The sequence below is a fragment of the Callorhinus ursinus genome, unplaced genomic scaffold, assembly GCF_003265705.2.
Source record: "Callorhinus ursinus isolate GAN/ISIS: 27379988/994484 unplaced genomic scaffold, GSC_fseal_2.0 scaffold15, whole genome shotgun sequence".
Lineage (NCBI taxonomy): Eukaryota > Metazoa > Chordata > Mammalia > Carnivora > Otariidae > Callorhinus > Callorhinus ursinus.
This window is the reverse complement of record NW_027397077.1, coordinates 8,788,780-8,808,546: the sequence shown is the minus strand read 5'-3', so window position 1 is coordinate 8,808,546 and position 19,767 is coordinate 8,788,780. Positions and strand designations below refer to the sequence as shown.

General features: G+C 56.3%; 2 protein-coding genes across 3 annotated transcripts in view; one reads left to right on the top strand and one right to left on the bottom strand.

Annotated features, from left to right (window-relative positions):
- TLR9 (toll like receptor 9) overlaps positions 1 to 19,767 on the top strand; it is a 112,055-nt gene that overhangs the window by 14,594 nt on the left and 77,694 nt on the right. The window lies entirely within an intron of this gene.
- On the bottom strand, positions 10,829 to 16,175 carry GLYCTK (glycerate kinase). Of its 2 annotated transcripts, none has more exons than XM_025885493.2 (5): positions 16,094 to 16,175; positions 13,576 to 13,991; positions 13,182 to 13,333; positions 12,390 to 12,565; positions 10,829 to 12,072 (listed from the first exon to the last, which is right to left on the bottom strand). In XM_025885493.2, the coding sequence occupies exons 2-5, from the start codon at positions 13,950 to 13,952 to the stop codon at positions 11,206 to 11,208; spliced, it is 1,572 nt and encodes a 523-aa protein (XP_025741278.2). In that variant the 5' UTR covers positions 13,953 to 13,991; positions 16,094 to 16,175; the 3' UTR covers positions 10,829 to 11,205. The 2 variants fall into 2 exon arrangements, with proteins under 2 accessions (XP_025741278.2, XP_025741279.2); XM_025885494.2 differs by lacking the exon at positions 16,094 to 16,175 and adding an exon at positions 14,189 to 15,508.

Genomic DNA, 19,767 nt, shown 5'->3' with positions numbered 1-19,767 from the left:
TTCTGCCTGGAATGCTCCTCCCCCAGTCTCTGGATCCCTCAGATCTTGGTTTAAATGTCACTGCAGCCTTCCCTGGCCTCATAGCCTAAAGTGTCCCCCAGCCCTGGCACCTCATTGTGTTAGGATCTTCTGCATCACACCTGCATGACACTGCTCTTGTTTTCCTGTCCCTCACAACTAGGGTACAGGCTCCCTCCATGAAGGCAGGGATTGCATCTGTCTTGGTCCCTACTGAACTCTCAACCTAGAACATCATATGCCTAACACATGAAAGGGACTTTATGTTGAATGGATGTAGAGGGAATGCCTTGACCCTCCCACAAACAGCCAGGGTCCCCAGCCCCTTCCTCAAGCTCCCCAGAGCCCACCCAAATATGTCGTGCCTGAAGATGGCATCCCCACATCCTTACTCTGGCCTCCCAGCCTCTGCTCACACTGGTCCCACCTGAAGTACGTCCTCTGTGGACTGAAAGCCTTGCCTCCGCCAGGCCCAGCAGGTGCTGCCCCTCCTGACCAGTGAGGGAGAAGGTCAGATCTCTGACCTTCAGTGTGGCCCTTAGTCTTGGCTCTTCCCGTTGCTTACCTTTGCCTCCCCTTTGGAGGACACTTCTTGCACCTGGGTCTGTCTGAACTCTGAGGTTGTGAGCCCCTGGAGGCATTTACCCTCATCTCTGCCTGCCCATCACTTCCCATCCCTGCCCCCCAGTAACCAGGCTCAAGGTGCTCAGCGTAGAGTCAGCAATGAGCCAACAAGTCAGCTTCACCCTGACCGTATAGATCTGGGACCAGCTCAGATAAGAGCAGAGTCCGGCCATCTGGAGGTATCGCCTATAAGATGAGGCACCACTGGGTGGGAGAGTCTAGGATAGCCCCCAGAGCCCAGCCCTCCCAGACAGGAGACAGGGACTCCCCAGTTCCAAAGGGCAGGGGGCCCAGCCTGAAACAGACAGAAATGCCAGTTAGAGATGTCTCCCCAGGGGCCCTGACAGCCAGGCAGGGCTCAGGTGGGACATAAAGGGGAGGGACATCTGTGATGACACAATTTAGAGGGGGGTTAAATAGATGTCAAGGTGGGTTCCACTTCCCCAGGGGCTCTGGACAGTCCCAGGATGTCTGAGACCATGGATCATAGACTCTCTCCTTTCACACAGGGAAACTGAGGCCTGAGGGAGAGGATAGCCCAGGTGACTCAGCCTACCAGGGAGTAGGTTTGCTGAGGCCTGATTTCAGTTTTCACAGCAGGTCCCGGGGCAGGTCCCAGAGCCTCAGTTTCCCCATTGGCACAACAGCGGTACTGTCTCCCATCTCCTCTCACTTCCCTGCTCCTGCCACCTAGGAAAGCTGTGGATGGTCTTGGGAAGGCCCGGGCCCTGCCTCCCGGCCTTGTGGAAGGGAGGGGAGGCAGGGGTCTGGGGAACCCCTCCCCCGCCAGGGAAAGGAGCCTAAAGGGCAGGAGACCTCCCTGAGCCTGAAGATGATCTGCCTGGGCTCAAGAAGTCTCCAGCCATGTTGGGCTGCCTCTTAGGGTCAGCGCTGCCATGATAGGCTTTACCACCTGCTGCTCTGAGCCTCAGTTTCCCTACTAGTCCAATAAGGATAACAGTAGGCCTTCTGGTCTGTAGCCTCACAGGGCCACCATGAGCAGCCACCAGGCCAGTGGGTATGAGACGGTGGCTCTTGTGAGCGGCAAAGCCCTGAAGACAAAAGACAGATCCCACTAACTGTGGCTTCTCAGACAGACACCCTGGGGGCAGAGGGGCCTGGAGTGCTCAGGCCCCCGGTCTCAGTCACCCCAGCCAAGCCAAGGCTCCTGCCCTGCCCTGGGGTTGTGCGGGTAGCAGCGTCCATACGTGATGGGGGAGGCGGGGTCTGGTCACCCCTCAGCCCCGGAAACTGCCTTTCCGCCCCGCCCCCAGCTGCCTCTCTGGTCCCATGCTGTCCCAGGCTGCCTGCAGTCACCCCCACTCATAGCGGCCCGCTGCCTGCCTCCCTCCCACGCGCGGGCAGCTGCTCCGGCCTCCATGCCCGAACCTAAACTGAATGAGCTTTTCCACAATGTCGCCTCCCGCTGGCGGCTCCTAATTGCATGTTGAAGCCATGCGATGGAGCCCAACTTACACTAATTATGTCATTACCCTAATTAAGTAAATACCGTATGTGTTAATTGGCAGAAATTGCTTTGGGGGATGGGCGGGGGGAGGACGCCTGTGTACCCTGGGCTCTCACATGGGTGGGGGGGTGGGTCGGGGGTAACAGATGCAGGGGATGCATTCCTCCCTCGCTTCTGCAGGTCCTGTGATCACCCAGCTGGGGTTTGGAGAGGACCCTCAGCCTCCACCCTGCACAGGCTCCTGCATGCTCCGGGGGAAGAAGCCCAAGGTGCTGAATAGGTGGTCAGAGACCCAAGCTGGAGGCCTGCCTCTGCCCTGACAGGCTGGTGGTCTTGAACAAGCCTTTTTCCTCTCTCGGGTGCGTCCCCTTGCCCAACACCCTCCTGCCACCTCAGCCACCCCAGAGCCTGTGGACTCTCAGTCAGTGGGCACAGGGGCATCAGAGAGACTCAATGTCCTGGCAGGACTAACCAAGCCACTGCCATCCATCGATGGGACACCAGTTATCTGACTGGCCATGGGCAGCAGGAGGGAGAAAGGCTAACGGCAGAGCAAAGCCGTAGGCTGATATAGCACCAGTGTGAACCAGCAAAGGAACAAACAAGGCCGGCATTCTCCAGAAGCCATGTGAGGTGGGAAGATCTGAGGAAGTCTGGAGGGCTTCCTGGAGGAAGAGGAATTCATCTATAAGGGAGAGGAAATCTGGGCTTCAGAGCTCAGATCATCTTTCCTCGTGCGATTTTGTTCTCCAAATTTTTAAGTGTATTATTATGACTCATTCGATACAGGAGGTTTTAGTTTTTTTGTTTTTTTGTTTTTTTAAGTAAGCTCTACACCCAATGTGGGGCTAGAACTCATGACCCCAAGATCAAGAGTCACAGCCTCTGCCAACTGAGCCAGCCAGTCGCCCCTCACCTTATGATTTTTAAATGCCACACTTAACCATAACCTTTGGATGGGGGTGAGGAGGGATAAGAGAGAAGTCGTCTGAAGGACAGCCTCCAGATGGGACTGCAACCATTTGAGAGCACCGGGGGGACAGAAGGAATGCCAGCCCTGTGTCAGGGACCATCACATAAGCCCCAGTATGAGCCCCCATCCTGCCCTCTTTAAGCCAATCAGCATGGACCAGCTATCAAGTGGGGCCCCCTCCCTGGCCTGTCCCTCATGGGGCTGTGGGGAGGGCCCAAAGGCAAGAATTCAAGGCCTCAAGCCCACTCAGGGCCAGGCAGGCAGGACCCCATCTCCCGAGTGGGCCCAGCTGCTGCAGTGAGGACATCCCTGCTCTTCCAGCTCTACCCTACCCGCTGGCCGCGGGCACCACAGACGTATGCAGCCCAACTCTCAGGGGCCTTGGCCAAGGGCCTCCAGTCCCCAGGCCTCGAGCTCCCAGGAGGTGATGTCCACTCATTCCTTGCCTCTTCCAGACCTTCATTCATTCCACACAACATGGTCCGGGCTCCCTTAGGCTGGCTCCACAAGATAGAAACAGAAGCAGATAGGAAACCATCCTTTTAGCCACATGCCTACAACTTACTCTCAAATAGCTCAGGAAGAAAATGATGCATGATTCTTTCTCTCTCTCTCTCTCTCTCTCTCTCTCTCTCTCTCTCTTTCTCATACACACACACACATACACACACACACACACACAGAGCAAATATGTAGAGTAAGTGAAACAAAATAGTAACAATAGTTGAATATGGCCAAGGGTATATGAGTATCTTAGACTATTCTTATTTTGACAACTTTTCTGTAAGTTTGCAATTATTTCTAAATAAAAAGTGGAAGGAGGGAAGAGAGGATAAAAGGGAGGGAGGAAAGGAAGGAGGGAGGTAGTTTCTTTCCTTTTTCAGGCTTCCAGGCTACTGGAAGATGTAGTAAGACCAGTGGCAGCTGGGTTGATGTGGCCTGGCTCAGTGGGGCTGGGAGGGCTTCCCTGAGGAGGTGGTAGGGGGTGGGGCTAGGCAGAGTCTAAGGGGCATCTAGCTCTTACCCTTTCCCTGTGGGGTGGGACTGGGGGCTGAGTGTCTCCCCCTCTCCCTGTCACAGCTTCAGGCCAGCCCATGGCTCCCTCCCCTCTCCTGTTCTCCAGAGAAGGTAGGTGCTCTGGAATTTCTACGGGGAGTCTTCAGTGGGACAAGGGGAACTTCCTTTGGTCAGAGGGCTTAGGAGGGCATTCTGTGCCTCTGGGCCTGAGAGGAGACTGGACCAGCCCAGAGCACTATGTCCAGGGCCAGAGAGGGATGGGATGCCTCTGGTCAAGGCCACCCTGCCTCCCCTGCCACCTGCAGCACTAACAGCACCAACACAGACTTGTCCCTGGGCAGCCCAGACTGACTTCCTTGGTGCCCTTGCCTGTCACAGCAGCGCTCAGATGCAGGAGGGAAGTGGCTCATTAGCCTGTCCTGTATTAGGCAGAATTGTGGGGTGTGGAGAGGGAGGCCTCTGCTGCCCATGGGCCTTTTGAGGGGCTGCAGGTCTGGACCCACCCCTGTGGCCCCTTTTCCGCCTCATCTCTGCCCTGTCCCCAGCTCCCCACTCTCCCATCCCCATCCCTCCCATTCCCCCGAAGTGCCCACCACCCTTCCCTCCTCCTGGGGACCCCAAATGCTTTTCCGTAAAAGGGGACTTGCCCCACCCAGCTTTCAGGCCCAGCTTCACACCCTATCGACCATCCCCTCCCCCAAAGAAACAGTGACACTGGCATCCTGATGTGTGGCCAGTCCCTGCGGCCAGCGCGTTCGACCTCTCTCAGAAGGAAGGGGCCCTGCCCACTCCCACAGCCCATCCATTCTCCCCTTGACCTCGGGCTGCCACTTCAGAGCCTGGACCGGCCCAGAGTGGACCTGTCCTCCATTAGGGAGACTCCGTCCAGGACGCTGAGGACTGCGGCACCCGGAGGTCAGCAGGGGCTGAGTCCTCCATTCGGACACCTTTGTTCTTCTCCCGCCTTTGTCCCCGGCCCCCCGTGCTCCCAGCCAGCCCGCCCGCCAGCCCAGCCCCTCAGCCCTCGCCTGGCCGCCCGCCTCCCCCTCCCATTCCCCTTATGGCCTTTGCCCGCCCACCCACCCAAGTGCCGGAGCGGGCAGAGGACGGGTGGGGCCCCCTGCCCCCCCGCCCCCGCTCCCGGCCCAGCCCCCAGCCCGCTGCCGGCCGGCAGCCCTGCCTGTCACCCGGCTCCCTCTCCTGCCCACGCCCCTCGCCGTGCGGCCCCTCGAACAATCTCTCCCCTCCGTCCCTCCCCACTTCCTCTCCCTTCGCGCCGGCCCTTCAGTCCCGGAGTCCGGCGCGATCTCCCTGCGATCCCCTCCCTCCTGTCTCCTCCCTCGCCCTCTCCCTTCTCTCTTCCCCTCCAGCCTCCGCTCCTTCCCGCTCACTCACCCTCTCCCTCTCCCGCTGCCCCCCCCTCTCTCCCCCACCTCTTTGTTTCAGCGGAGAACTGGCTCCTCGGGACAGTTCCCACACTGCAGTGCCTCTGGTGCGGAGACAGCGCCACCGAGGTGAGCAGGGAGCCCTGGGGGGCGGGCGGGTGGGGACAGGGGCAGTCCGGCGCGGCGCCTCCCGGCCCGGGGCAGCCGGCACAGCAGTCACAGTGCCCGCTGCCCCGGCGGTCAGCAGGAGCCCAGGGCAGAGGGGCAGCCAGTTGGCTGCGGGGGGGCGGGGGGGGGGGGGGCAAAGCTGCCCGGGGCCGGGCGTGAGGAGGGGGGCCGGGGGCGGTGGGGACGTGGGCGGGAGGGGGGGGGAGGGGGCTAGGCTGCAGGAATAGCCACACCTGAAGGTCTGAGTGTATGCCCAGTCCTGGAGTCCAGGGCGCTGAACGCTGCCTCTGGCAGGGCTGTGGCTGTGAGGTTACCAGGTGGTAGCAGAGGCGCTGTCCACGGGGCTGTGACCCCTAAAGTGCCTGTCCCTGCTGGGCTTTGGGTTGCTGGTCAGGCATGTGCTGGGCTGCTCCCACTGCCCAGGTTGGGGGGTGTGGGCAGAGAAGGAGCGATCTGCCCCCCGCCACAGGCTGGCTGTTTCACCCCCAGCTCCTGACCGCCAGCCCCACAGGGCCACACGTGGGGAGGGGCGCTTCTCCCTCTGCGAGGGGTCTCTGACCAGCTCCCCCAAAATAGGATCCCCAGGACAGCTTTACCCACAGTAGTGAACAGTAGGGATTCAGGCCAGAGCCCAGATGCTCCTGTGGTCAGCTTCCTGAGCTGGATGGGGAGGAAAGCTGGGAGACAGGGGGAGAAAGAGAACAGGGGGAGACAGAGTCCTGGCTCCAGCATGAGGGCTACAAACGCAGTTATACGAGATGACCCAAGGCTACCAGGAGATCCAGAGACCCTGAAGCTGGGCAGGTGGGTGGGAGTGGATGGAAAGGGGCAGAAACCAGTGCCGGGGGCCCCGCCCCCTTCTCAGCTGGAGCTGGGGATGGAGAGGCAGGGCTGCATGGGGACAGAGTGTGCTGCTCACACTTCTCTAAAGAAGCAAGCAGGGTGGCTCTTCTGGCTGCCAGAGGAGGGGCAGGAAAGGTTGGGAGTATGCAGAGCCCGGGGGGGGGGGGGGGGAGCTCCCCAGCGGGGTGCATCTTGGGGTGCAGCCTCTGGCTATCTGGCTGGGGCAGAGCCAGGTCCTAGAGCTCCCTGAACCCCCAGGGAGCCATCCGTGTACAAGGTCATGATGGGTAGTGACCCATAAGGTAGAGCTGCCGGGGACATTTGTCTCCTGAGGACTGGTCAGATGGAGCACTTGTTTCTGGGGCCCAACTCTCCTTCACCCTCTTCCCTAACACGGCCTCCTCAACTGAGCAGGCAACAACCCCAGATGAACCAACATGTACAGAGAGGTGGAATCAGAGCTATGGGCATCAGATCTCAAGGGCCCAGGTGGTTTGCCACAGCCCAACCCAGCCAGGCCCAAGGACAGCCCAAGTCAGGGGAAGTGGGAGAGGATAAGCCTCGGGACTGGCCCCAGTGATTCCCCAGGAGTGGTTGACCTCCAGACACCCCTGTTCCAGGGAACAAGACCACCCCTCCTGGCTTGGACTCAGCTCAGCACAGCTCCGTGACCCCACTCACGTGCAGCACCCTGCCTGGGCCATTGGCTACACCCTGAGTGGCATGTCAGTATCCCCCCAGCCTTCCATGACCCCTGCCCTCCCCTAGCACACCCCAAATTCTCTCACTCGGCTAGGGATTCCTAGCCTGCAGTCAAGCTGGTTCTCCCCCACCCCAGTCTGGACCTCATCATGTCCCTCACACATGATCCAGATCCAGAGGGATCAGGCTGTCCTGCCCTTTTTTTTTTTTTCTGAGACAGGAGGGGTCTCTCTCCCAGGGTGGGTCAGCTCACTTTGGTTCTGTGACCTCTCGGGGCACTGTGCATTGTGCCCAGTCATTTAAAACTCAAAGACCACCCCTTGCGAGTGCTAGTCCAGTGCCAGAGGGCCTCAGTCAGTGAGGACCAAGGCCTTACTGGCTCTAACCCAGGCCCTGCCTGGAAGAAGGGGGCCTCCCTGTGTGGAGAGCTCCCTGAGCTTCTCCTTGGAAGAGGCCAGCACCTCTCCCTTCTTTGCTTCCCTCGGAGCACCCCCACTTCCACAGAGCTTTCCTACCCAGATCCATCTACTGCTGACACCTCCCCAGAGCGGTGAGCGGGACAGAATGTTGTCCCCATTAGAGAGAAGAGAAAAGCAAGATGTGGAGAAAGGAAGGTGGCAGGGCCAGGATCTAGGGCCCGACTCCCACTGCAGGGCTCCTTCCAGGTCTTTTAACTGCCATCCTGTGAGAGCCTACATAAGGGCAGGGTGCCTACACTCACCAAAGCATCCACTGGTTGCCCAGCTGCTCCACCTTCCAGATCCTCAAGACCCTGAAGGCATTGAGAGGGGTGTCTGAGCCAGGGCTTCTAGCCTTGGTTCCAAAGTGACCCCTAAATGGTTACCTGGACTGGCAGAAGACTGCTGGGGTGAGGCTGCAGACGGACAGGCAGAGGGGAGCTGGGAGGGGCTCCGCAGCCTAGTGATGCACCTCTCCCTCATCTCTGGCACCTCCTCCACCTCCTGGCACGTCCCCCTGGCATCCCCCATCCCTGCAGTAAAGAAGGCCTCAGCACCTGCGTCCTAAAACAGCCTCCCGGCTGATCCTTGCCAAAATCCCAGGACGCTTGTCACCACCATCCTTGGGAAGTCTCACCCCCTCAGCCAGGCACACAAAGCCCTTCATGTTGGCCTCTGCCAGCCTTTATGGCCTCCTTGTCCAACTTGCTTCACCATATCTCCAGTAGGTTGACCACACCAAACTGTGTGTCCTCACCCAGGGGTAGAGGGGAGCACAGCTCAGATGCCTGCTCAGGAGCTGGCTGTGGGTTGAGCTGGACACACGCACGCCCACATGCATCCCCACGCACACACATACAGATATGCATACAGATGCAGACACGACCCTCTGTGCAGAAGCCCATCACCCCAGTGCACGTGGTTTTCTACCAAACCATACGTGCAATGGAACTGTGAAATCTAAACCAAAAAGGGACCAACAAATCTGTTTTATGGTTCCCAGAGAGGCCAAATGTGGTCACGTCACCATCCCCAAGCCCTTGAGGGGCAGCGGGGAGGCAAGAGGGGATCCCTGACTCTGGCTGAGCTCTCTCTGGGCCCCAGGGTCTCTGAGACCCACAGGGTGGGCAAGCAGGTCCCGACCAGGCTTGCTGCTTCTGTGGCAGACTTGCTGGGCAGCCCCAGGCAAGCCACCTTCCCTCTCTCTTTCTCCAGCTATAAAATAAGAGGACTTGGATTAGCTGATACCTAAGGGCTGTCCAAGCCCACTGCCCAGCTCTTTTTAGTTCATGCCAAGTAGAGAGAACGGAAGGGCCTGTAAAGGTGGCAGCAGTGAGGGGGGGCTGGGCACAATGTGGGCTGGGAAAGCTTCAGGGAATGGAAATGAGGTGGGCGCAAGGGCAAGAGGAACCTGAGCCAGGAGAGACAGAAGCCAAGAGCCACAGGATGGGAACAATTATTATGATCCATAATTGAAATTTATGGAGCAAATAATAAGTCCTATTGAACACTCACCATGCAGCGTTTATCTCATATTTTCGTCTAGATTTGAGGCCAAATGTATCTGTTCTCATCTTGGGGATACCAAATGAGCAAAGCTAATGGGTTAGGCCCAATCCAGGCCCTGGCCTCCCAGCCCCCACAAATACAGGCATAGGGCAAGGGCCAAAGGGACACAGGGGTACCCTCTGGCAAGACCCCACCCACACCCAAACACCTCAACAGGCATGTAAGCAGCCTAGTGCACAAGCAGCAGCCTGGCCCTACCCCTGGCCACCCACATGTGTGTGCTCACATGCTACCCCCCCCCACACACACACTGTGGACAGGAGAGACAAGTACTCTGCCGCAGGCCCTGCCCTCCTGTCCTGCTCTTGCCTGGAACTTGACACCCCGCGCTAATGCTCATGCTCCCGAGGGCAAGGACTGAAACAGGAGGTTGTCAGAGGAGGAACAGGAACAGGGCACAGGTACTTCCACGTAGGGACCATACCCCCTAGACTATGACCCCGCAGTCAGTGGAAACTCCGTGCCGGTACAGAAGGGAAGGAAGTGCCCTGCATCAGAAGGGTGCCAACTCCCCTCTTCCCTAAACTTCCCTGACCTCCAGGGCCTGGCTCACATGACTCACCTCGCCTTGTCCCCAGGTCATGAGCCATCTGCAAGCCGGGTTGTCCAGAGCCCAAGTGGGTAAGGGAGACTCTTCCCCGGGGGGAGGATGTGCCAGCCCCGGTCCGAGCCCCTCACACCCTGAGAGGAGGGCACAGCTGGGCTGGAGGAGGGGCCAGCAGGAGCAGCCCCAGGCCTCGCTGTTCTCTATGGCTTTTTATTCCTATGTGATTTTACTGCTCACTCATATAGGGATTGGAGCCGTGGCGTACGGCGGGGGCGGCCAACGGAGGGCTGGGATCCTGAGCAAGGGGGCCCGGACAGAGGTAGGACAGCAGCCCCGCCCTCTCCCAGCACAGGCCACTAGCCTAGCCGAGGGAACCTTTCCTCTGTTGCTCTTCCCACTGACCTCCTCCCTAGCCAACAGTAACAGGGGGGTGCGCAGGGGGCTGCTGGACCCCCTCAGTACTCTGACCCACCATCTCAGCACTGGAGACCCCCACTGCAAGGCTGGCACCAGGAACTGCACTGTGTCCCAAAGAAGCAGCTAAAGAAACTGAGATGTTCAGCATGAGAAAATGGGCCTGACACAAGGAAACAAGGTCCAGAATCCTGTGTGGCTCGGAATAGCCCCTGGATACACAAAGGGCAGCTCAACCAATGGTGTGGTCTGTCCCTAAGGGCTGTCCAAATACAGAAGGCGAGGACAGCCTTAGTGGCTAGTGGGCTTGTACCCAGCAAGGTTTGCAGCAGTCTGGAGACTGCAACAGGGATGCCACAGGGGAGTCACAGTTGGACAGGTGGCCTGTCCCGCTCAGACCCCATAGACCGCAGTCCTTCGGCCTCTCCTCCCAGGGGTCTCTGCTGGCCCACACTGAGTGTGACAAAGCCAGGCTCAACCTTCCTCAGCTCCTGTTTCAGTGAGACAGGTGCTGAGTGTGTCCTTCAGAGAAGGGTATGGGGAACCCCTGTGGAGTCCTAGAGCTGGGGCTGCAGCCTGACCCCACTCCTTTTCCCGGCAGCTCTGAGTCTTTGCTCTGAGGGAAAACACACGGAGAACCCATAGTGTGGTTCTTTTTATTTGCAGTCCTTCTCACTTCACCCCACAGAAAAGACACTCAGGAGCTTGGCAGAGGGGCTGCCCACTGTTGGGGAAGACCAAGAATAGCAAACAGGCCAAGGGGCTCATCCCAGTCCTCAGGGTTAGCTGCTGTCATGGCAGAAAGGGGGGAGAGGAGAGAGCCCCCATGTGCCAGTCTGGCTGGGGGAACGAACACAGAGCAGAGGCCCTGGGTATGAGGTGTCAGGGTCGCCCAGGCAGCCAGAACCAAGGAGAAAAAGGGCCCTCAGGCCTGCTGAGGCCTTGGGGACCAACCCTGGTCTGCCCCAGGCTGCTACCCTGTAGGTCTCCTCTGTACTCCTAAAACATGACCTACACCATCACCGCGGCCGCAGCAACAGGAGGTGGGCGTCCATGACGTTGGTGCCAGTCAGCCCTGTGTGCAGCAGGTGCATCCCGCCGCGGAAGCAGCGGAAGAAGGTATGTGAGTCACTGCGGGATAGGAAAGAGGCCACGTCCAGGCCCTCAGCGGCAGCCTGGCTGGCAAGCTCAGGCACGACCCACGCCCCGGCTGCCTCCGTGGGCCCATCCTGCCCATCGGTGCCACCACTCAAAAACAGCACATCTACAGGCCCCGGTGGCCACCGTCCCAGCTCTGCTCCAACACGTAGAGCCAGTTCCTGGTTCCGGCCACCCTTTCCCGAGCCCTGCAACTGCACAGTGGGCTCGCCACCAGCCAGTAGGCAGACGGGGCCCCCAGCCCCCACCACAGTCTCCAGAGCCTCCTTTAGCCGCAGGTCCGGGAGCTGGAGCTCAGCTGCCAGCTCGTGGAGTTGTTCCTCCTGCTCCATGGAGGCTGCAGTCCCAGGCGGGGTGAGGTGGGCTCCAGCCACTTGGGCGAGCAGACCGTAGAACCGGGCCACGCTTTTCACATCGCCCTGTATGGCTGCGCTCAGCACCACGGCCCGGTACCCCAGTGCCTCGGCCCGCCGCTGGGCCTCAGCCAGTGCCAGTGCGTTGGAGCCGATGATCACGTTGAGCACGTGGCCACAGGTGTGTGGCCCGTGAGGGTCAGAGTCAGCCCGAGCCAGCACAGTCTTCACAGAACGTGGCAGGGCTGCACGAAGGCCGTAGCGATTGAGGATGTGCAGGCAATCTTGCACGTTGTGGACGCTGGCCACCGTGGGGCCGCTGGCAATCACCTCCACTGGGTCCCCCACCACATCTGACAGAATCAGGCTCACCACCTGGGGAGGTGGCACAGAGGCAAGGCTCAGTCCCTCCAGGTCCTCACCCTACCCATCCCCTGCCATGTGTCTGCACAGCCTCAGACGGCCCAGTGCGTTTCCTCACCCTTTCCTAACCCCTCTCCAGGGGGTCTGCAGAACATGTACCATTTGGACACCCCACCCCCATCCACTCGGAGGCCCCTCCCAGCCAGCCCCGTGGATTCCTACGCCAGACCCCTGCCAATTTGTATGCTGTTCCAGGCTTTTGTCTCCCTGGCACGTGTGGTCTGGCTCCAGCAGCCCAGGGCTGCCTAGGGTAGGAAGGACCCACGCACCTGGGCAGGGTAGGCGGCCTGCGCCAGCCCCCCACCCTTGAGCTGAGACAGCGCTTTCCGGATGGTGTTCAACTCCTGGATGTTGGCCCCGCGGGCTGCCAGCAGCTTGGTGAGTGTCTGCTTTTCCTCCAGTGTCACGGGGGGGATAGGCGCGGGCAGCAAGGCTGAGCCCCCACCTGCAGAGACAGTGAAGAAATTGGGCAGAGGGGATAAGACTGCAAAGGAACCTCCCCACTTAAGGAAGCAAGCAGGCAGTACCCACATTAGCGAAGGGGCTGCTGGAAAGGTGGGGTTAGGGTGCCCCCGTGTGGACATGCAGGGACCATGCATACAGTCACCACACCCTGGGCTGTGCCCTGCCTTGGAGCCCAGGTCCCAGCAGACACTAGAAGAACTATTCATTAAGAGCTTGGAACAGGGGGGAGACCAGGAGGAGACAGTGAGACCAAGGATGGGCTCCGCAGGAGCTAGAGACCTGGGTTCCAACCCCCGATCATACTGGCACAGATAACAGAAACAGCAGGGATGTTTTACCCCTGTGACACCCTGAATTATATGCTTCCTATATGCCCTCTTATGATCGCCAAACAAGGTCATTCTGGGGAGGACCCCCAGCTCCGAGGAGGCCAGATAACCTGCCCAGGGCCACCCAGAGGTCAGCCATCCAGGCTCTTTACTGCCTCCCTTGCTCTGTGACCCTGGGGGCTCAGACCAACCATGTCTCGCAGACCTGATATTTGGGACCACCGCCGCTGCCCCCTAAACTGTCCTGAGCCAATCTGGCACCCACACCTGAGATGAGTACAAGCAGCAGATCGTCCGCTGTGAGACCTTCAGCCAGCTGCCGGATGGCCAGTGCAGCCCGAAGTGCATCACGGTCTGGTAGGTTGTCCTCTGCACCCTCGAATACCTGGACACGGCTGTGTGGCTTCAGCAGCATCTCCCTGAAGAGAGAGAGAGAGAGTGAGAACAGACAGCAAGGGATGGGGCAGGTCCCTCTCCTCCCACATGATTTCTCAGCTGTATAGGTGAAGAATGCCACTGACACCCATCCCGGAGCCAGTCCAGACCCAGAAGAAAAGGGATGCTGGTGAGGGAGGGAGGCCTGCCTGATCCAGCGCTGAGTTTGGGCCTCACTTCCCCCCCACCTGGGGACAGCAGGCAGCATACCCCCAAGGCTCCTTACTGCTTGCCAGCACGCTCCATGGCAGCCCGGATCCCCTTGGGCACGCTGATCACACCCTGCACGAGATGCTGGCCCAGGAGCTCCTCAGCTGCAGCGGCCATGCCCAGCACAGCCTTGCCAAAGCCCACCAGGTGGAGGTTTTGCCGCAGCTGAAAGCTCCGATCCCGCACCTTCAGCAGCCCGCTGCCGGGATCCAAGGACAGTGCCCGGTGCAGCATGGGGCCTGGGAGCACGGCACCCACAGTGCTCTCGAAGAGCTGCTGAGCCTGCTCTGCCAGGGCCATGCCACTGGCCTGCCGGACCACTGGGCCCCCCGAGAGGAGCGGGCGCAAGGGGGCTCGGGCCACGCAGGGCAGAACCTGCAGGACTGCAGCCATGCCCCACTGCTCTCAGCACCACCGGGCACCCATGGCTGCCTAGGGGGAAGAAAGCACTAGTGAGGCTGCTGCAAGACCAGAGACAGACCCCCCCCCCCCAACCACCTCTCTGAGGGCTTGGGGCCGCTGGACCCCACAGTGGCTGCTGCAGTGGGCCAACTGCCAGGCCAAGACTTTCTGAGGCCCTCAGCTGCCTGATCTCACTCCAGTTCTCAGAGCCCAAGCCTGCCACCTACCATGTCCTCCTCTTCTGCAGGCTATCCTCTGGTCCTCTGGACACTCTGTCCTGAGTCCAAAGGTCCTGTTAGCTGAGCCCTACCCCTAGGCCACCGCTCTGGCCAGAGAGTTAATCATTCACAGAGGGAGCAATTCCTACCAGTGGGCTCCTGCCCCACCCCTTTTCCACCCCCTGCACTTCTGAGCGCTCCTCCAGGGACAAGAGCCCTTTCTGGCACTCCTTCCTTGCCTCTTTACCACTTCTGTTGCCAAGAGGCTGCTGGCTGTCCCACCGACTGACCCCGAGCCTGATGACCTGCAGCCTGCTCTATGTCATTAGCTCGCGGATCTGGGCTGGGAGCCTGGGAAGGCTAGGTCTGTGTGGGGAGGCTGTAGGCTCACAGGAACACTGATAGGCAGGCTCAGATCACATCCTCAGAACACACAGCCTGCGGAATCCCAGCAATCAAGGCCAGTTCAGCAAAAGGTTCAGGTTCAAACGAGAAATGGCAGCAAAGACTGGCTCATGCTGGAACCTTAGAGAAGTCCCTAGACACCACATTGAAGCCACGTATCATGGGCCCCAAGCTGGACAGAAAAGGACACCCTTCCACCTACTTGGCTGGCCAGACCCAGCCCTGCCAAGAAAACGCCTTTCGCTCTCACTTAACAAGACAAGTCTTGGGTCACACACCGACAGGACTGAGAGCCAAGTGTCTAGAGCAGGAAAGGCCAGCCTCCCACAGCTGAGGCCAAATAGTCACTTTCCCCACTAGGCAAGGTAAAGGCTAAAGACTTGGGGTGAAGGTCAGGAGGCTGTAAAAGAGTTCAGGAACAATGAAGCCCCAAAGAGATCATCTCTAAAAAAGGCATCCACTTTAGTGATGCCCACCACAAATACCACCGGCTGACTGCAGCAGCAAGCGTGGACAGAGCAGGGGAAGGAGGCTGGGAATCACGCTCCAGCTCTACCACAAAGACAACTCCTTTTCTTTCACTGGGCCTCATGTCAAAATGAGGTGGGATGAAATAAGACTAGTGCTCTCCCCTTGACATCCTTGGCCTCTCTGAAGCTGCCCACTGTTAACACAGAAAACCTGAACCCCAAACACTTTATCCCACACTCAAAAAACCTAACAACGTGTAGCCCTCAGTCACTTAGCCAGCATGGTTCTCAGCTTTCCCGTAAGACCAATACTGCCTGACTCCAGCCCTGAAAGGGAACACAGAGGGTGCCGCCATGGGGACTCGGAAAACGGGCTCCGCTTTTTTGCCAGGAAGCCCCTGGGACTGGCCCCATTGGGCTAGGAACCAAAAGCAGCTTAGAATCTAGCAACAGCTTGACAGCCTGGGTGAACTCTGTACCTGTTTCCCAGATGGACACAAGCCTAGAGGATCCCAGCCTTGTCACGGTATACCAGGGCCCAGGGAAAGGGGGGCGGTGAGAATGGGGAGTCTTCAAGGTTAAGGTTGACAGTTAAAATACAGGACGTCCAGTTAAATCTGAACTTCAGATAAGCAAGGAATTTAAAATATAAGTATGTTCCGTACAATATTTGAACTAAATAATTATTTGTTGCTTATCTGAAATTCATATTTAACTGGACGTCCTGTATTTGTATTTGCTAACCAGCCACTCTCTACCCAAGGGACCCTCCTAAACTCCCAGGTGCTCCAGAAGGAAACGCGGAAACATCGAGAAGACCCTCCTTGACTCCGCCCCGCCACCGAGTGGGACCGGAGCCACTTCCGGCCTTCTCCTGCCTGCACATGCCCCGGAAATAACGTCAGCCACAGGCCTTTGCCAGGGAAGTGGCTGCCGCGTGATGTCCGGTGGTGACCCGAGGAATAAGTGCCCGCTGCCACCTGACCCGCCACTGCCCCGCCCAAGGACTGCTTCCGTGAGCCCCGCGCCATGGACTCACCGCTCCACAACTCAGGGACGCGGCTTCCGGTGCCGGAGACCGGAAGTACCCCCGGGTGGGCGGAGCGGAACCCGGAAGTGTAGGGTGGGAGGGGCGGAGTCGGGGTGCCGGCGCGAGCTGCGGTGGGACCACGGTGCGGGGGAAGCAGGAGTGGAGACTGAGGGATTGGCTACGCCCTGAGCTCGGGGAGGCTTGGATGGAATCACCTTCGGGCCTCATTGCCTTCATCTCTGCAATGGGGCAACAAATCCTGACTCACCGAATGCCGTAACCGTCCCCTCCTTTATCCCGTAGGATCCCATCCGTCGGCACATACATTCCTTGCTCCTGTTAGGTGCCCGGCACTGGACTGAGCAAACGGGCTGAGAATTACTACTTCCCCACAACCCACCCCTTCTGGAGCCAGATTAAATCATCCTGGCTCTTCCCCACCGCTGTAATCCCCCAACAATTTTGTGCTCGCCTCTCTCCCCCTTGGCCAACCTAGTAACAGCTCGGACTCGGGAAGTTCTATTCCGTGATCCTTGAACACACAAGCTGTGTGTAAACAACGAATGACTCTGGGCCTCCCTGTCTCTGCTCTTAGCCTGTTTCCACCCTTGAGCTCGCCTTGATGCCTTCCCACATTCAAAAGACAAGTCCTGACCACACTCTAAAGACACAAAAGAGTGCACTTTTTTTTTTAACTGATGTTTTCTTGGGGAGAGAGGGAAGGGAGTTACATCACAAATCACACAGCAGACTTTTTAAAATCTTAAAAACATATCTCCCCTTTTTGCAATTGCCACATCTCTCCATATCGTGCTCTGCTCTCCCGAACTCCTACCTCCTTCCTAGCTGTTTGCCTGGATTTTTCTTTCCCTTTATAATAGAGGACATTTTTTTCCTATCATTCTCTCCCAAACTTCCCCACTCCATCGTCAAAACAAAGGCATCTTCAGGAGGATCTGCCCTCTTTAGATGTGGGGAGATTGTAAATACTTAAAAGTTTGGTTTTTCCTTGCTTATAGTAAGAAGTCTTTATGAATTGTGAATTTATTCATTCCTCCACCATTCAACAGACATTTCCTGACCTATGTGGGTCAAATGGTATAGCTACTGGGATGAATAAGAAGTGGTACTTTTAGTGGGGAATTTGCTCTGCTTTTGTAATGACAGTCCCACACTGCTGGAAGGAATGTGTATTTGAGGACCTCTTTCATTATTTACTGCCAGAGGCTCATGAACAGACACCATTTACTATGCCAGTGCTGTTCTTCTGTCAGACTGTAAGCAGGAATATACCCATTTTTGAAATCCCCCATCCCACCCCACAACTACTCACAGGATGTATTTAACATCAAGGTTTAGATGCCCACTGGACTGTGAGTTCTTAGAAGGTGATGACTTGGTCTAATTCATATTTGCATCTCTACTGCCTTACATAGGACCAGGCACTAATAAAAGCTGGGATTTCTAATTTTTTTCTCCCCCCCACCACTTTCTTTCTTTCTTTTTTTAATAAATTAACAAGAGAACAGTGAAGTACTCAGCTGCAAAGTGCTGCAGACCCAAGGTGGAAAGAATTTCACAAAAGGAAGAGAGATGGTGGTAAATAGAAGTTGAAGCCTTCATGAAGCAGTGGGATTTAAGTCTAAGAAAACAATTAGGCTCATTAGACTGTATACATATACCTTGAGAGTAGGCGTGAATATCTCTATTTTTTTACAATGTTAGCTATTTTACTTTTTCTAAGATTTTATTTATTTATTAACTTGAGAGAGAGAGAGAGAGAGCATGAGCAGAGGGAGGGGGAGACAGCAGACTCCCTGCTGAATGTGAAGCCCAAAACACTCCATCCCAGGGCTTCATCCCAGGACCCTGAGATCAAACCCGGAGGGGAAGCCAGATGCTTAACCGATCGAGCCACCCAGGCACCCCTGTCTATAGTCTTTTTAAGTGCACTTGGGCAATAAGTATCAATGTCAAAAATGTGACAGGTGACTTCAGTCCAGGGAAATAACTGGATGTATAGACAAAGATAATGTAGGGGTGGGGTGCCTGGCTGGTTCAATTGGTTGAGCATCCATCTGACTCTTGATTTCAGCTCAGGTCATGATCTCATGGGTTGTGAGATCGAGCTCCACGTAAGGCGAGTACACGCTCTTTCTCTCTTTCTAAAAATAAATAATTAGGGCGCCTGGGTGGCTCAGTTGGTTAAGCGACTGCCTTCGGCTCAGGTCATGATCCTGGAGTCCCAGGATCGAGTCCCGCATTGGGCTCCCTGCTCAGCAGGGAGTCTGCTTCTCCCTCCGACCCTCTTCCCTCTCGTGCTATCTCTCATTCTCTCTCTCTCAAATAAAAATACATAAAAATCTAAAAAAAATAAAAATAAAAATAAATAAATAAATCTTTAAAAAAAAAGATGATGTAGGGGAAGAAAAAACCTTCTCCCTCTATTCTCTTAGGTTCAGTGGCTGAGGCCCTGGGACAAACTAAACTGACAGAGGATAGATTAAAGGAGAAAAAAGTTTATTCAATATGTATATTGGGGGGGCTCACAGAAATGAAGTAAAAACCCCAAAGAAGCCATTAGGCCTGAGAGCTTATATACCATTTTTTAAAATTTTTTTATTGTTATGTTAATCACCATATATTACATCATTTGTTTTTGATGTAGTGTTCCATGATTCATTGTTTGTTCATAACACCCAGTGCTCCATGCAGAACGTGCCCTCTTTAATACCCATCACCAGGCTAACCCATCCCCCTACCCTCCTCCCCTCTAGAACCCTCAGTTTGTTTTTCAGAGTCCATCATCTCTCATGGTTCGTCTCCCCCTCTGACTTACTCCCCTTCATTCTTCCTCTCCTGCTATCTTCTTCTTTTTCTTTTTTCTTAAAATATGTTGCGTTATTTGTTTCAGAAGTACAGATCTGTGATTCAACAGTCTTGCACAATTCACAGCGCTCACCGTAGCACATACCCTCCCCAATGTCTATCACCCAGCCACCCCATCCCTCCCACCCCCAACCACTCCAGTAACACTCAGTTTGTTTCCTGAGATTAAGAATTCCTCATATCAGTGAGGTAATATGATACATGCCTTTCTCTGATTGACTTATTTCACTCAGCATAACACCCTCCAGTTCCATTCACGTCGTTGCAAATGGCAAGATCTCATTCCTTTTGATGGCTGCATAATATTCCATTGTGTATATATACCACATCTTCTTTATCCATTCATCTGTCGATGGACATCTTGGCTCTTTCCACAGTTTGGCTATTGTGGACACTTATATACCATTTTTAACAAAGAGTGATAAATTTGAGAGCTGGGATAAGACAAAAGGAGTTCAAACTTCTCGGGGCAGTAAATTGTGGGAAAGTAAATATATGGGGGAAACTAATGGAAGATAAGGATTACTGTAGTAAGATTTGTTTGTACAGATTCATCTTGGCCTTGGCTCTCCATCTCCTGGTACAGGCAGGACTCCTTTCTCATGGGAAATTTATGTCCTGCTTTTAGGTAGGAAGGAGGAGGGCAGGGAGCCTTTTCTGCATCTATTTCAAATGCCTTCAACTCAAAATAATCCTTATGCCAAAGTGGCATATTTTGGGGTGGCATATTCTGATCCCCTTCAAATGGACATGAGATATTCAGCCCAGAGTTGTTAGGAGTATAAAGCAATCTA